The sequence below is a fragment of the Mauremys reevesii genome, linkage group 5 (assembly GCF_016161935.1).
Source record: "Mauremys reevesii isolate NIE-2019 linkage group 5, ASM1616193v1, whole genome shotgun sequence".
Taxonomy (NCBI): Eukaryota; Metazoa; Chordata; order Testudines; family Geoemydidae; genus Mauremys; species Mauremys reevesii.
The window spans coordinates 129,174,382-129,191,585 of NC_052627.1; the positions used below are offsets into that span (position 1 = coordinate 129,174,382).

A 17,204-nucleotide genomic window follows, 5' to 3' on the forward strand; every position below is an offset into this window, starting at 1 on the left:
GGCAACCAGATTAATCAGACTACCAACCAACTTGAACAGTTTAGCTGGATAAGATTTTGCTGAGGCTAAGGCAAAAGAAGAGAGACTTCTTTGCCTCTGTCAGTCACGGCCGAAGAATGCAAACAATGGCTTGGAAGTTCTAGTATTCACTGAAAGCAAAAGCTATTTCTCATTAAAATTTAAAGACCACATGCCACTTGCTTTCTGCAGCCTACCAAAAGAAAACTGTGTACAAAGCAAGCATAGACTGTTCAAATTCTCTTTGACAAAAGATACGTGGCATTTCCTGAAAGGTGTGTCATGTTGCGCACACATTTAATACTTACATCAAATTCATTTAGTGCTGCAGCAAGTTCTCCAATACCAGTGTGCCCCTTGTTCTCATCGGTTGGTGAGGTGGCCTGTGCAGCGTTAGAGATACCAGCTATTGCTTCTTGTACTTGTTTGAAGACATAATCTCTGTTGGCCCTAGTGGCTGCTACATCAGGGTGACGGAGAAACGCTTGAGATGCCGTGTACAGCATAGTAGCATTCTTCTTCAGAGCACCTCGAGCAGCAGCCATTTCATCCCTACAGTGAGGATCTTTCAGTTCCTGTACAAAAAGATACGTACACTGTACAGTTATATAATGAAGCTTTAGCATTAGAATTAGGGTGAATAGACAGCAAATGTGAAAAATTGGGACGGTGGTGAGAGGTAATAGGAGCCTATATAAGGACAAGACCCAAAAATCAGGATTGTACCTATAAAATTGGGACATCTGGTCATCCTAATTAGAAAATGCTACACCCACAGTTACAATGTTTATTCTTATATGCTCGTAAGTAGGGCCCTGTGGTCCTGGTTCTGTAGCAATGGAATCTATCACAGAATTTACCAGTTATGTCACAACACAATGTTCCTCCTGCCCAAGAAATCCTGTTTTTTATTTTGTTTTGTTTTTCTTCTATGTTATAACAGGTCAGCCACATGGAAAAATGGAGGAAAATAAGAGGAAAACACTAACGATCTTAAAATGCGGGAAAACTTCTGGGCAAAACATCTAAAAGAACAGCAGCAAGACACACAAAAAAGATAGCATGGAATGCCAGTGGACCTCATGGGAAGAAGAAAAAGAAAGAGAGGGTGGCAACTGCCTGGAAATGTGAATATTCTTAAACACCAAAGAAATTATTAAAAATAAATTAAAAAAATAATTGTAGAGAAAATATACAAAATATGTATGAACTAGAAACATGTGTGATGTCAAAAGAAGAAGAAAAGAATCATATCCAGGATGGAGAAAGAAACACACACAAGGCAATGTTCCTGAAAGGTGGCCTTCTCTGCAGTGGAAATTCTGTGTGTGGAAGTATATTGTTTATAAATTGTGTTGCACACTAAAAATTCTCTGTAAATTGTTTATTGAAATAATACACTGTAGAGCTATTTTGCAGCAACAATATAATCTGTTCTTTTTTACTCTATTAGAAGGTGTGGAGACTGACTGGAAGCAGCACTGGCTGGGAGGAGGCCTAGCTATGAGCAGCCTAGTGAATGGATGTGTTTTCTCCCTCCTTTATTTCCCATCTCTACAGGGAAATCTACTTTAAAGGTCTGTAACAGAGCAAGCCTGCTCTCATTGATTGGGCTGCTTAGGTGAAAGCTATATGCCGAGTGGAAGGGAATGTATAACAGTGAGACTCTATAATGTCTGCCCCTATAAGGACCCACGGTTGCAACAATCATCAGCTTTGTGTATGCTCTAAAAGGGAAAAGTCTGACCTTCTGCACAGATATATGTAATTTTGGATGCTGAAACATTTTTGTCACTTTCAGGTCTTCTATTTTTTATTTCTTTGTTAATACAAACAATCAGATTATCTTTTTAATCATCTGAAAACTAACAATGTTGTTTGTGAGCATCATAATAAATTCCTGTTCCTTCTGAAATGGAAAGACTCCTATTACATTAGGCCAGGGTTTCTCAAACAGGGGTTGCCGCTTGTGTAAGGCAAGCCCCTGGTGGGCCGGGCCAGTGCGTTTACCTGCCCCGTCCGCAGGTCTGGCCGATCGTGGCTCCCACTGGTCGCGGATCGCTGCTCTGGGCCAATGGGAGCTGCTGAAAGTGATGTGGGCTGAGGGACTTACTGGCTGCCGCTTCCAGGAACTCCCATTGGCCCAGAGCAGCGAACCGTGGCCAGTGGGAGCCACGATCGGCCAGACTTGTGGACAGGGCAGGTAAACACACTGACCCGGCCAGCAAGGGGCTTTCCCTACACAAGCGGCATCCCCTGTTTGAGAAACCCTGCATTAGACTACCAGAGAGCTCTATCCATATGAACAACTTTTTTTGGTAAAAAAAAATGGCAATTTTTTTCAAATAAATTATATCTAATGTTAGGCACCTAAATATGTGGGATAATTTTCAGGAGAGTAAGGTCCTACCAACTCCCTTTGATTTCCATTAGTAGTATTTACAATTTGAGTGTGAGTTGTTGGGTGTTTTGAAAATTAGAGCACTTATGTGATAAATGAAGGGCGGGGGGGATAGCTCCCTTTTATGGACACCCAGCCAGCCAATAGCTATAAAATCCCTTTTAGTAGCTGTTCTCTAATCGCTTTACCTGTAAAGGGTTAAAAAGTCTCACTGCTATGCACAGGTCAAAGGAAGTGAGTGGGCACCTGGCCAAAAGAGCCAATGGGAAGGCTAGAACTTTTAAAATTGAAAAATGACTCCCCTTTTGTCTGTCTGTGGTTCTTCTCCCAGAGAGAGGGGGCAGGGCAGAGCTATGCTGTAAGAAGCTTGGGCCAGGTATGAAAAATCATTAGCATCAAGCCTAGAAACTACTCATTTAAAACCCCAGAGATGTAAGTAGATCAGGAAATGTCTATGAAGATGTGATTAGGTTTATTCCTTTTATTTCTTTATGGCTTGTGGACTTCCCTGTGCTAACCCCAGGTGCTTTTGTTTTGCTTGTAACCTTTATGATGGACCTCAAGAAAGCTATTCTTGGGGCTTAATCCTTGTAGTTGTTTCTTTTAAAATCTAGCAATAGCCTGAGTTCCCAGATGTATTTTCTGTGTGTTTGTTTTTTTAATAAAATTTACCCTTTTTAAAAGCAGAATTGGATTTTTGTGTCCTAAGAGGTTTGTGCACATGTTGTTTAATTAGCTGGTGGCCACAGCTGATTCCCTTTGTTTTTCTTTCTTAGCTCTTCCCTGGTGGGGGTGGTAAAAGGCCTTGAGGGCACCCCACAGGAAGGAATTCCCAAGGGCACCTTCCTGTGCTCTCAGCAGGGTTCTGCACTTGGGTGGTGGTAGCATCTACCAATCCAAGGTCAGAGAAAAGCTGTAACCTTGGGAGTTTAATACAAGCCTGGAGTGGTCGGTATTAATCTTTAGACTCCTTGCAGGCCATCACCTTCTGCACTCGAAGTGCCAGAGTGGGAAATTAGCCCTAACAACGTATTTAGGTGCCTAAATATGAATGTAGAAGCCTAATTTTAGACCATTTTTGAAAATCTGTCAGTCTCTACTGACCTGGACTGGATTGAAGTCACTACTAGATAACGTAATTTCCTTGGTCATTTACTCTCTTACTCTTTAAGACAGTCTTAATTGAAGCTTTGGTTTTTTTCAAGATTTTCCTTTTAAAAGAAAAACACTTCTAAAAAAAGGCAACTGTGAATTGGAAAATTAATAGGCTTAAGATATAGGTAATGATATAATAATTATTGACAGATCTGATTATGCAAAGCAGAAACAACATTTCTTTGAACATGATAAAAACCCAGGTTATTTTATATGACTGAATTTTCACACCCACTGCTTTACAATTTACCCACCTGTTGTCTTCTGGCAGCCACATAGTTAAGTTTCACCATCTCTTTCCCAAATTCTTTAAAACGATTTGCTAGGTCTTGCTCATTTGTTGCGTTCTTCACAGCTTCCAGTGCTTCTTCTACCTAGAATTTAATATATGACATTTATTAGAGTTTTAATCTGGCTCTGTCACTTTTCCCACCTTGACCAAGTCACTAACCTTCTATGCCCCAGTTTCTCATAGACTCTCAGTTACATCAATGTACAGTAACCCTGGAGTAATTCAACTGACCTCAGTTTGGTTTAATAAAGCTAATACAAAAACTCTCTCTTAATGTTGTCCTGTATTACTTTTCCTTCTTTGCATGCCACTATAATTCATACTTCACATAACAGTCAATAGTTTAGACACTGTCTTATTCAGATATACTTCCTAGATTAAACACGTTTAATATCTGTGTCATTTTTTTTTATTGGCCAGGCTTGCCAAGGACCTACATTCAACTGTATGTAATTTCTCTGGTATCTGTCTGCATGGCAATAACTTATGAATACCATACCCAATCCATTACAAAATTTCAGAGGATATTCTAAGCATCAATGGCCTGAACTGAATTGGGGGGAAATTGGAAATCCAAAAGAAGAAAAATGGGAGGCACAGGGATGCTGTGTCAACTGATTAGCATAGCCACAACTACAATCAGCTCTGCAATTGTCTATAGAGCAACAACTGGATGATGGTACCATTAATGCCACCCAAGAAAACAATACCCATATCCAAGCTCTGCCTATCCTCCCCATGGAGTTTAATAAGTTGACACGCTGAAGGACTTATCTCCCAGACTGAAAGAAAACTAATAACTACTGTGGGAGCAAGGTGAGGGACACCTGGGGGATAGCACCCACCTCCTGGCATGGGAGGAAAATTGGGGACTCAGGTAAGGAGGAGGGGGAAGTCTGGCAAAGCAGAGATTGGAGGAGCCTGGCATGGGGGAAGTGGGAAATGGAGGCACACATGGAGCCCCCAGCAGAGACAAAAGGGTGGGAAGAAGGACCCTGGAATGGTGCGAAGAGGACATGGGGGGACACACATGCAACTACTGGTGGGGGGCAGATTGAGAGACTCTGATATGGAGGAAAGGGGCACCCAGGACCCCTGGCAAGGGCAAACTGGGGGGAGTTGCAGGAGTCCCTGGAATAGAGAGGGATAGGAGGGTGGCACACAAGGAACTTGTGGGGTGGAATGGAGGGATGTAAGGAGCCCATGACATGTGAAATAAGTCTAGTCAACAGAAATTAAGTGTGTGACCGTCCAATTGTAAATAGAGAGAACAATTTCATAACCGTGTATGTGTAGTATAGGCCTTATGTGAAAACTAAGGGTATGTCTCCTCTAGCACTTTTGTGAGTACAACTTACGTCACTCACGGATGTGAAAAAACACCCCCATAAGAGACAATAGTTACACCTACAGAAGCGCTGGTATGGACAGTTCTATGTCACTGGGAGACACTCTCCCTCTGGCAGAGCTACCACCACTCATTTAATTATGTTGGCACAGATCAGCTACACGGGCAATCTTACAGCGGCGCTTCTGCATTGTACAGCTGTGCCACTGTAAGGTCTCTAGTCTAGATGCAGTCTAAGGCTAATTACAACATATGGGAAGAAATCAAAAGTAAAGAAAATTACACTTACTGTTGAAACTAAATGTATAGATTACCCTGGGTTACATAGCTAACATAGCATCTTTTTAAATGTAGTTAAAACAGGAGGCCCAACATGGAAAAGTAACTGTGGCATAAGAACTAGTTTGGGGCTTCATTTTCTATTTTTTCTACTGTTATCAAATGTGTTACATTTACTTTTACATAAAGAGCAGAACTTAATAGAAAAAGCACGCTCTCCATAGTGATTCTAATTTGTTCAGCAAAAGAGGTGACGATATGAAGCTCCTAAGTGCCCACCTAGTACGGCTATCCCAAACTTACCAGCTCCAGCATAAAAGCCGCTTACCATTACGGTTATAATCAAAAGATTTAAAATGCTTTATTCATCCAGGAAATAAAATTACCTGCCCTGTGAGCAAGTGGGGCAGTGAAATTTTGTGAACCTTTTCTGTCATTTGAGAGATGAGTGAAATTCCCAGCAGAAGGGTTTAATCAGTGAATGTAGATCTATCCTGATCTGTATCAAGTTGAATTAATGACATATTTAACTGGAACAATAGGTGTTGTCAATCTGGACATGCTGCTAACAGCAGACACATGAACCTTCCTTTTTCAGAGGAAAGGTTATTTAATTCCAATAGGGACTTGTTCCGGATTTAGAGCTCCATCTTGGTTTCTGTAAAGTCTCTGGCACCTCATCAACATCAATAACAAGGGCAGGCATCTAATTAATTTAGGCAGGGCTTAAAATATACAGGGTCTGCTTCACTGCTAACTTGTACCTTGTGTTATTTTTACCTTGCAAAGTGAATGTAAAAGGTTAGCACCAGTCCAAGTGGATAATATTCATTCTGTCACGTTTTGCACCCACTTTACACAAAGGTAAATGGCTGCACAAAGTGCAAGGCCACGGAGAATCAGGCTCACAGAGTCCTGCAGAGAAATATTTTGGCTGGCAATTTAAATGTATAGCTGTTTCCTGGAGGTGTTACGCTACATCTAACAGTTACAAGCTGCACTTTGCTTTTGTGGTCGAATCAATCTGGGCCTGTATCATCTCATTTCTAACTCATAAACTGAACAATGATGTTCAAATCCTAACTGCCATGACAGCTCACAAAATTAGTATAAAAACTATATTGTATGGTCTAATTTGTTCCTGCTATTTATCTACCACCACTTGAAATACTAACCCTCAAGCTTTTAAGCCACACAGGTATGTCTACACAGCAAAGAAGGGTCCGTGGCTGGCCTGTGTCAACCAACTTGGGTTTGCAGGGCTCGGCTGTGGGGCTGTTTCATTGTGTAGACTTCCAGAGCCTGAGCTCCAGTGCAAGTCCAAAAGTCTACACAGCAATGAAAACAGCCTCACAGCCCGAGACCTGCGAGCCTGAGTCAGCTGGCATGGGCCAGTCACAGATTTTTCTTTGCTGTGTTGATATACCCACAGAGTTCTTCTTCAGGTCTGGGAAAGGAACTCCCAGAGCCACAGCAAAATGCAAAGTGGAACAGATTGTTTGGCATAAGTAGTTAGCACATATTGTAAGGGACCACTCAAGGAAGAGTGGCCCATTATCACCTCTGCAGTCAGAGGAGAAAAAGATGGGGTTACTGGGTTACAGATTGTTGTAACAAACCATAAATCCAGTGTCTCTGTTCAGTCCATGATTTTTGATGTCTAGCAGAGTAATGAATTTAAGCTCCCAGGCTTGTCTTTTGAAAGTGTGATACAGGTTTCCTTTGAGGATGAGGACTGACAGGTCAGATATAGAGTGATCACTTTATGAAAAGTCTTCTGCCACAGGGGATATGGTATTTATTAACTTTAATCATTTTCCTTTTGTGAGTTAACTTCAGAGCACAAACTTCACCCACATAATTGTTATTGCGGCATTTACTCCATAATTATTACAAGACCAATATCAGAACTAGGTTACAAGCAGCTGATAGATAAACTGTTATAATTCCAAATACTTGAGTTATTTCTGCATCACCTCATCAGACATTTCTCCCTTTCAACAAAGCCACTATTGCACCACCTTTATTGGGAACTGTAAGAAACCATACATTTGATCTCTGCTGCCTACTTTGTAAAGCTATTTAAGATCCTTTGGGACGAAAGGGCCTACATGTACTATTTCTATAATACCTTGAGCTATGTAAGTTGTACTTTTGTTATAGCTCAGTGACTGATATTTTTATTTATTTTATTTTATTTTATTTTATTGAAACATGGTTACTATACAAAACATCTTCCTATGCAACACATCTTCTCATTGTCTCAAGTAGCCCAGGATGTTGCAATGCTGAAAGCACCTTGATTCATCTGTTAATTAGCCGAATTTGTATGGCCCAAGGGACAGGTCACTATATCACTGTTCAATATATGCCAAGCATCAAGGATACAAAGTAATGTAGGGATGTAAAGCTGAGAATCCCAGCATCACAATATGTGTGTGTGTGTGTGTGTGTGTGTGTGTGTGTGTGTGTGTGTGTTAGTTATTTCTAGAGATCATAGAATCATAGAATATCAGGGTTGGAAGGGACCTCAGGAGGTCATCTAGTCCAACCCCCTGCTCAAAGCAGGAACAATTCCCAACTAAATCATCCCAGCCAGGGCTTTGTCAAGCCTGAGCTTAAAAACCTCTAAGGAAGGAGATTCCACCACCTCCCTAGGTAACCCATTCCAGTGCTTCACCACCCTCCTAGTGAATTTTTTTTCCCCCTAATATCCAACTTAAACCTCCCTCACTGCAACTTGAGACCATTACTCCTTGTTCTGTCTGGTACCATCCGGTACCACGGAGAACAGTGTAGATCCATCCTCTTTGGAACCCCCCTTCAGGCAGCTATTAAATCCCCCATCATTCTTCTTCACAAGATACTGGACCTTAAATTAACATAATTTCGAATACCATCTTACCTTTTTCCACCCATTTTTGACCTTAGCTCAGTGTTTATTCCACTGAAATTGTTCAAGCTAAAACCAATGTCTTTAAAGCCTGATAAAATCATGGTGCAATTTAAGTGGCTGGGTAGGAAGGGGAAGTAATGGGATGTACAAGACAATAATGAGAAGGACTTGATTTTAAACCCAGTGTGGTATTCAATTGACTTATGAGAAAGGAATTGATTTCCCTTTCCCAGAAATGTTGGGAGGCCAAGTTCCATCTGCCTTTGCAAACAGTTCCAGTTTCCACATTCAGTAAAACCTACAATGGCCCAATAAAGTAAAGTGGAGAAAACAAATGATTTATAAAATCAAAAAGATAATGAAGGCCAATTACAATTAACTTTATGGGGTCATTGTAGTTGCTAATAAGATTGTGCTACTTTTCATTCCAACTAGTATTTAAGAGTCAATATACCTCAGGGAAAGATTTTACTTATGCTCATATATTATCGACAGAACTAAGTAAGTTCAGAATGAAAAAAATATGTAGGATTGACAATGACATGCAAGTCACAAATAATGCAGTATGACTTTCAAGTCTCAGGTTGAGTTTCTAGGGGTAGAAGTGAAATTTTAAAATGAGAAAATTGTCTACGGAATCTATTGAAAGTCTTTGAATATGGATTCCTAAACTGATATTTTTCACAAAGTCACATTTGAGAATATCCTCATTCTTCAAATAAACATGTGAGAGTGTTTAAATGAATATGCATATATTGTTACGATTAAACAGTAATTAATTGATACACACACACACACACACACACACACACACTTTAATATTAATGCTAGCAGTAAATGATTATAATCTGATAAAGTGATTAACAATCTTTCTGAAGAGCACCTACGTACATTCACAATTTGATTAAAATGCACTTCTCTCCATAAAGACTGAAGTGCAACTCACTGCCTTGACGTGATTTCAAATTAAAACTGATGATAGTACATTTTACGGTGCCTCTTGGATAAATCACCTCTTATAACAAAGTGATTTTAATTAATTAATTTTCAGAGTACCTGAAGTTAAAATCATTACATACTTTAAATCAGTCTTTGTACATTAGTTGAAAGTTGATATTAATGCTGTTCCACATGTGACAACTACCACCATCGATCTTTGGCCTTTTAATGCCAAAAAGTGGCCTAAAGCTACTTTGGTCTCAAAAATAATAATAAGGTGCAAATATTTGCATTGCCCGTCTCTCAATTGGAAAGTAAAAATAATGAGTGTTCTTTTAAAGCTGTAAAATTAATGCAAAATGATCAAATGCAAAGTTAACTTTCAAGTGCTTAAACACAATCTTAACAAAAAGCACAGGAGACAAAAATACATAAAAATAAGGGTGCAGGTTCTCTGAAATAATTTCTTGGATGATTTGCAAAAGCTACAAAGTATGTTGATATATGCTGGCTTGAGAATCCACAGAGACAAAATGATATGAGAAAACTACTAAACATCTCCCATTTACAAAAGATCATTTGGAGAATGCTACTCTAAGCAGTATATCATATTACTTCCAACAAAGGAATTTATCAACACAGAAAGCCAAAAAAATCTGGATTCTGCTCAGATACAACAACATATGAGCTCTTCACCTTTGAAATGGTCTGGATAAGAATTTGAACTGTAGTGTACACATAGGCGATCTCTTACTGTTAAAATTAAGAGTTAGAAAGTCTCCACTGACAAAGCATTATCTGAATTAGAATGCTGTTCATTATTAAGTTGAAAAAATGAAGGCATATTCGAGAGTCACACTGCTTACACAGCACGTAATCACGGGGCAATGTGCTGACATTTTACTACGGTAGTACTGCATTCATTAGAGCAGTGCTTTCTAGCATTTGTACAGAAAAGCATTTGCCATTTTTCATTGTAGACTCTGTTTTCAAAGGATTAAAATGTGTCTCTACAATCTCTTCCAGGCTAAAGGTTCTCATATATCTCTGCAAGAGAACAATATCTACAATTTACAAAAAGAGGGGAGGGGAGAGTACCTTTTGGGCCATTTATCAATAAAATAAACAAGGTTTTAAACATTATGTATATGCATTTTTACACCTAGGGTCAGGGCCGGCTCCAGGCACCAGCGCAACAAGCAGGTGCTTGGGGCGGCCAAGGGGAAGGGGCGCACGTCGGGCTCTTCGGCGGCAATTCAGCAGCTATCCCTCTCGGAGGGAAGGACGTGCCGCTGAATTGCCGCCGAAGAAGAAAGCGGCGTGGTGGAACTGCCGCCGATAGCGATCGCGGTTTGTTTGTTTTTCCCCGCCGCTTGGGGCGGCGAAAACCCTGGAGCGGCCCTGCCTAGGATGGTCGTTGTTTTATTATTAAATATTATTATTATTTCTTTTTCTTCTTCTTCTTCTCCTCCAGATTAGTAAAAACTGGCCAGGTGATAAAGACCAAGAGAAAAATCATTCATTAAGCTGGGTAGTGACAATTACACAACACTGTGTTGTATGCCTTTGCAGACAGTTAGATAGGCAGCAGCAAAAGCAGATTACAAATCTACAATAAATCATTTGCTAAACTAAATGTCCTCTCTGCTATTATTTTTTCATTTTTGAATACTCATTGGACACATACCCTGCTTCTAATCCCAATCAATGTTCCACCCTTGTGATACATTCAGTAGTCATAGAGAAGCACCTAACTGACACTGCACAACAAAACTGTAGTACTTAAATTCTGCCACAAGATAGCAATACTCTACAACTACTGTGCATTATTAAACCATGGGCATGAGCTCTATTGTGATTTAAATGTGGCTTTTAGTCCAGCATGGTACACAAGAGCAGTACAGGTATAATCTATCAGAAGTACCTAGCAATGCTAATTTTAACTCTCCAGTACATTAATTAATTTAGATTGAAACATAAGGGTCTAAAAAGTAGAAATGTATTATATTCTAGTTCCACTTTAGTGCTTCTACAAGAACAGCAACTACAAAGACAATAGAAAACTTATAAACAAAAGTCCAAGTTTCACAATTTATAATTCAACACATCTTAAACAAAGAAAACAGTGTAGAAAATTAAAAAAAGTCATACAATTTTCAGGTGGGACAAAAGCCTCATGACATCAGCCATATCAGCCAGGATGAGTAAGCGAGTAACAGCCGACAGCAAGGCCCGAGCAGCCCGCACCATGGTGCCTCGTTTCACGGAGGAACATGGATCATCAGCAAACTCTGAAGAGGCAATTCTCATTGTTTCACCTACAATACAATAAAATAATTTTGATTACACAAAAGGTTTTACATTTACACCACCCAGAAAAACAAACAATTCCCTGAACTAATTAACTGTTGCTAGCCAGGAAGGAATTTAGTTTTTGGTTTTGGTTTTGCAGTAGTGGGTTGCTGAAGAGAGGGGTTCTGTGCAAAGTGTTTTAGAATCCCAAAATGACCTGGGATGATCAGGTCAATTACAGCAAGCTGCACAGGAAGTAGCTATGCATTTGGCAGACTAGGCAGCAACCTTCTCCACGCAGACTACACTCCCTACTGTTTTTCTCCCATTGTATTAATCTCTTCTGTTTCTATTGCAGCCCCCTGCTGCAGAATTAGAAGAATAAGATACCAAGACAAACTGTTGAATAGCCACCTGCAGAGATATTCACCCTAAGGTTAGAGAAGCTGCTATTGGAGAGCTGAAGGTAACATAAAACTCACCTCCTTTTATGCGGATGGACAGAGTCAGAGACGCATTAGGTTGATTCCAACTGAAATATGCAAAATTTCCTCTCAAACAGATTTTCTAATCTACTCCCATTGTAGTTATCTTTCCCCTATGAAGGTCTCCTATCCTAATATCATAGAAGCCACCACCTTCTATGGAGACTCACCAATCCACTCACTCTCTGCTCCCAACTTTCCCTCCCATTTCTACATTACTTCTTGACCAGCTCCCACTCCAATTATCCTCCCAAGTTTCTACCCCTCATTTGCTCCTGGTGCCCTGTTCATATGGACAGAGATCCTGATCTGATCTTCCCCCCACAGCTATCAATCCTGTTTATAGATTTCTCATGCCATTACAATTACTTGTACAGACGCCCCCTGGGTTACGCAAAATCCCTGTAATGAACCCACTTCTCCAGTCCTCCCTCTGCATACTCCCCATTCTATCTACACTTGTTTCACTTAAGACACTTCTCCCAATGGACTTGACAGAACTCTCTCTTTCTTTAAGCTACTTGTTAGAGACTTAAAACAAGAGACTTAAAACATGGAGGACAAAGTCCTCTGCTTACAGCACATGGATTTATAGTATTATTATTTGTTAAGCTTCATTCAATATGCTAAAATAAGGCTTTTGATCATTTTTTTATTTTGTTTAGTGTCTGGATAATGTAAGAACATCACTTATTATTATTAGTTATGTTATTATTAATAATAATAATTATTATATTATTATTATTTTATTAAAGTGCCAAAAGTGTTCTAGGTGCTTAACAGGATACTGAAACCAGATCTGAAGAAGACCTCTGTGGAACTCAAAAGCCTGTCTCTTTCACCAACAGATGTTGGTCCAACAAAATGTTACTTCACCTGCCTTGTCTCTCTACTAAGACTAAATCTTTTAGAATGGAGGACAAGAGTTTATAGGTAAGGCTCCGTGTTTGTCACAGAGGCCATGGATTCTGTGACTTTTCATGATCTCCGTGACTTCTGCAGTGGCCCTTGCGGCTGGCCCAGGAGCCACCTGAGCAGCTCGGGCAGCCCCTGGGCCAGTCGCACCAGCTCCTGCTGGGGCAGTCTCAGGACCCCGTGTCCTCCAGCAACAGGAGTGTGGGTGTAGGGGGCCTCAGGGCTGGGGACTGAGGTGCAGGGTTGTGCTTACCTGGGGGGGTCCCCTGGAAGGACAACAGGAACTCCCCTTCCTCAGCTCCCAGCTCCACATGCTGCCTCCGCCCACAGGCACCACCCCCACAGCTCCCATTGGCCATGGTTCCCAGCCAATGGGAGCTGCAGAACTGGGGCTAGGAGTGGAGCAGAGGAAGCACGTGCAGCTAGGAGCTGGAGATCGGTGCTTCCCAGGAGCCAGGTAGGGAACAGCCTTGCCAACTCCCCCCACCGCCCAAGTACCCAGGCTGCCCCCCCCAGTATCTGCGGTGCCCATGCTGCCCCGAGCACCCGCGGGGCCCCCCTGAGCAGCACCACCCCTGAGTACCAGCAGTGCCCCCCAGGCCGCCCTCCCAAGTCCCCCCCCCAAGTTTTAGTCAGGGGTATATAGTAGAAAGTTATGGACAGGTCACAAGTCGTGAATTTTTGTTTACTGCCTGTGACCTGTCCATGACTTTTACTAAAAATACCTGTGACTAAAATGTAGCCTTATTTACAGGCACTGTGGGAAAAAGAATGTTTTAAGACAGCACTTGGAGAAGAGGATTAAGGCCATGGTGGATGAAGGTATGGAGGTAAATATGGAAGAAAGAGATGAAGGGAATGGTTTGTCATATAGTTTGGGTGGAAAGGAAGGAATGACAAGGACAGGAGATGGAAGAGAGATTATTGCAAAGATATAGGCAGGAGTTCAGTTGTGAAAGGCCTTGAAAACAAGAATCATGGAGTCCTCTGCCAGCTTGTAGAGGAATTTGACCAACTCATCCCAAGTGGAATAATCATAACAGGGCAAAAGAGCTTAATGATTCACTATGCATAGTGGTAACCCTGCATCTGACTATATATTTCTGCCAAAAATATTTTTTTTTTTTGGCATCTTCGTCTTTGGGAATAGCTTTTGCTCTACTTTGGCTGTGTCTTTCATTTACTGCCACTGCCCCAGGGAGCCCAGTGGGATGTGCTGATAAAAACAGTTTGTACTCTTGTGAAGGAATTTGGTATTTGTGTTACATGCACAGCGCTACCAGTCTGAGGGATCATGGAGTTTTCCCTAACGCTTTTATAGGCTGCATACTTGCCTCTTTATAGGGAGAGCAACCTTCCCTGACATAGCGAGGTGTAATATGTCTATGAGATTGTGGGGATTTTCCTCCACAAGCTCCATCTGTACTCCCACAGATATAGCCTGGAGATCCTGATAAGACTCAAAATCATCTGGTACCAGAAAAGACTCTGGTACAAGGGCCTTATGTGGTTAAGAGGACGAGGTGTTCAGAGGAGGCAAGTTAGAACCCTCCTGAGGCTGGTCTTGCACTGTTGATGCTGGAGGCGTGTCTGAAGCAGGCAACAGGAAGTGCCACTTTTCTTCATCCGGCAGAAGCTCAATACCGACGTTGAGCAGTCTATCATTACCTCACGGAGAAACATCACCCTTCAGTGGTTGCCTGGCATTGACTTTGGATGGTCTTTCAGTACCAGGCAGGGAGACTTTCCTTCTCAGGGACCAATTTCTACAGTGCAATGCAGACAAGGATCTAGGTGCAGGTGTCATCCCCATGGTACCCAGTAAGGCCAACGATGGCTGGTACTGTACAAGAGGCCAATTGCATCTAGACCAGGCACTCCATACTCTCAATTGGCAATTCTCAGGATGACTCAACAAGAGTAGAGATGATCCCTGGAGGAAGCCTTGGATTCCCTGAAGTTTGAGACTTAGGAACCTGTTTCAGACTCTGAGGAACATGGTACTCCAAAGGCCAGGATGGAGCAGTACCAGATGGCACAACAAGATATTGGGACCATGATCTACATGGGACATGGGCCTGCAGTTCTGGAGCCAACACCATGGGCTTCCTAGATATCAGTAATGTGCCTTGTGGCAGAGTGGTTAACATTGAATTCAGAGCTGGCACTGAGATTGCTGGAAGTGGTACCAGCCCAGAAACCACTGGCACTGTTGCAGATCCCAACATTGAAACCAACATGGGCACATGTGACAGGTCTGACGAGGTACTATCAGCCTGAATAATCATCAAGAGCAGTACAGAGAGGCTCAGCAGATTCTGCACAGCTGTGTATGCTTCAGAGGCGATTGGTACTGAAATGGGCCTTTGCTCCACTGTGAGCCCGAGGCAACAGCTTCAGCATGTGCACCAAGGAAGTAGCCGGGCTCAACAGTCCCGGCACAGGAACTAGAGTCACTGGCTCTAACCTGGTTGAGCCACTACGATGAGGTACCAGGGAGCAGCAGGCCATAGAAGGTGCTCAACCTTTGGTACTAGAGTGGCTAAGTTTTGTAATTGAGGAGTGCCAAGTACTTTGAGGATATAGAAATCAACCTCTTCTTTGGCTTCAGTGGCCAAGGACGCTCCATGCACTTATAACTCTTTGAGACTGTCCTGACAAAGAGGCTGTCTTCATGACTCTATCCCCAGGTAGGGCTGAGGGAAGTACTCCTGGACACAGAAGAGTGCCATCCATGAAGATGTACCTGAGGCGTTCTTCTCTCTACATCTTATTTCTTGTCTTGAAGCCCCAGCAAATCAAAAACCCATGCCTAATATGACTCTCACCCAAGAACTTCAGGCAGCAAGAGTGTGGGACACTCACAGGCATTGGTTTGTGATGCCCTGTTGCCGGATTCATTGACTAGTTATTGATTATATTGATTTTTAAGAATTTCCAATTAGTCACTGATTAAAATTCTACAGATTAAAAGGTTCTAGTTGCAGAAGCAGGCACAACAAAATTAAATTCTAAGTCTGGTTGAAAACCCTGGCATGCACAGAGACACTCATGCTGAGGGTGAAGCAAAGCTTTAAATACTTTTATTAGCATAATTAGTAAAAATACAAATGCTCCAACCCGAATGATAATATAGCTGTAATGAAGAATGAAGACAGTGTCCAGCATTATCTCTAACACACACACTCACAGCCTTATCATGTAAACTTAGAGGTGGGAGACAGTTGATGTTGTGCGAGGGTCCTATCCCGACTATGGCATTTTAAGCGAGTCTGATGGTCAAGATCTCAAAGCTTACAAGATGGTTTGGCCAATTATAGGGCCTGGTAACTGCCATGAATATTTATATGGATGCTCGGCCTCCTTTGTCCATAATTAACTTCCTCACCCTAATAATGATGAGGTGCCCTTAACCTATAGGTTAGTATATTAATGATCTCAAGCCATTATCACATATGTAAATTTGTTGCCAACACAAGTTGTGGTTATACTTTTGCAGATGTTCCTATCCTAAAATATCCAAAAGCTGGTATCAGTTCATATTCCTGTGGTTACCTGGCTTAATTTTATACAAAATTCCCCAAAATGTGATATTCCCAGTTCTCCAATAACTGAGGGTCATTACTGGGTAACTCACTTATGCTAAGGCTCATAGGCCTCAAAGCCTTATGTTAACTACTTAAGGTAAATATCTTACAGAGGGTCGGCCTGTAGGTGTCCTCTGTTAACAACATAAAATACCTTTAATCTAGGTCTATGGGCTACAACCCAGAGAAGGTTTTGTAGCCAGGGGATATTGGCATAGGCTCCCCCAGTACCAGGCAAAGCTCAGAGTCCACTGACAGTGGACAACTGGTAAAGAAAAAAGAAGAAAAGAAAAAGAGGTTCAAGGACCCCAAAACGAGTGCCATTAACTAGCTAACAACAACAACTAACTAAAAACGGCACATTTGCTGAAGGAATGACCACCACCAATGGTAAGAAGAAACTGAAGGATTGGTGATGTGTGTCTGCCCTTTATACCTTCAGCTCAGAGCAAAAGAAACATAGGGCACAGGTGTAGCTGACCCTACCTCTGGTACCAATGCATGAGGTGAGCATTCACTTGGGGAATAGACATATACAACTACTCAAAGAAGAATGGAGGACGCTGGCATAGTGGGGTGGAGAAAAAAGTACATGAT

General features: G+C 41.7%; 1 protein-coding gene across 10 annotated transcripts in view; it reads right to left on the reverse strand.

Moving 5' to 3' along the window:
• Positions 1-17,204, reverse strand: part of CTNNA2 (catenin alpha 2) — a 750,149-nt gene that overhangs the window by 538,479 nt on the left and 194,466 nt on the right. For all 10 annotated transcript variants that reach the window (XM_039539873.1, XM_039539874.1, XM_039539878.1 and 7 more), the window contains 3 exons: positions 11,480-11,646; positions 3,829-3,948; positions 327-593 (listed from right to left, as the gene is read on the reverse strand). In XM_039539873.1, the coding sequence (XP_039395807.1) occupies positions 327-593; positions 3,829-3,948; positions 11,480-11,646 (554 nt within the window). The remainder of the gene's footprint in view (positions 1-326; positions 594-3,828; positions 3,949-11,479; positions 11,647-17,204) is intronic.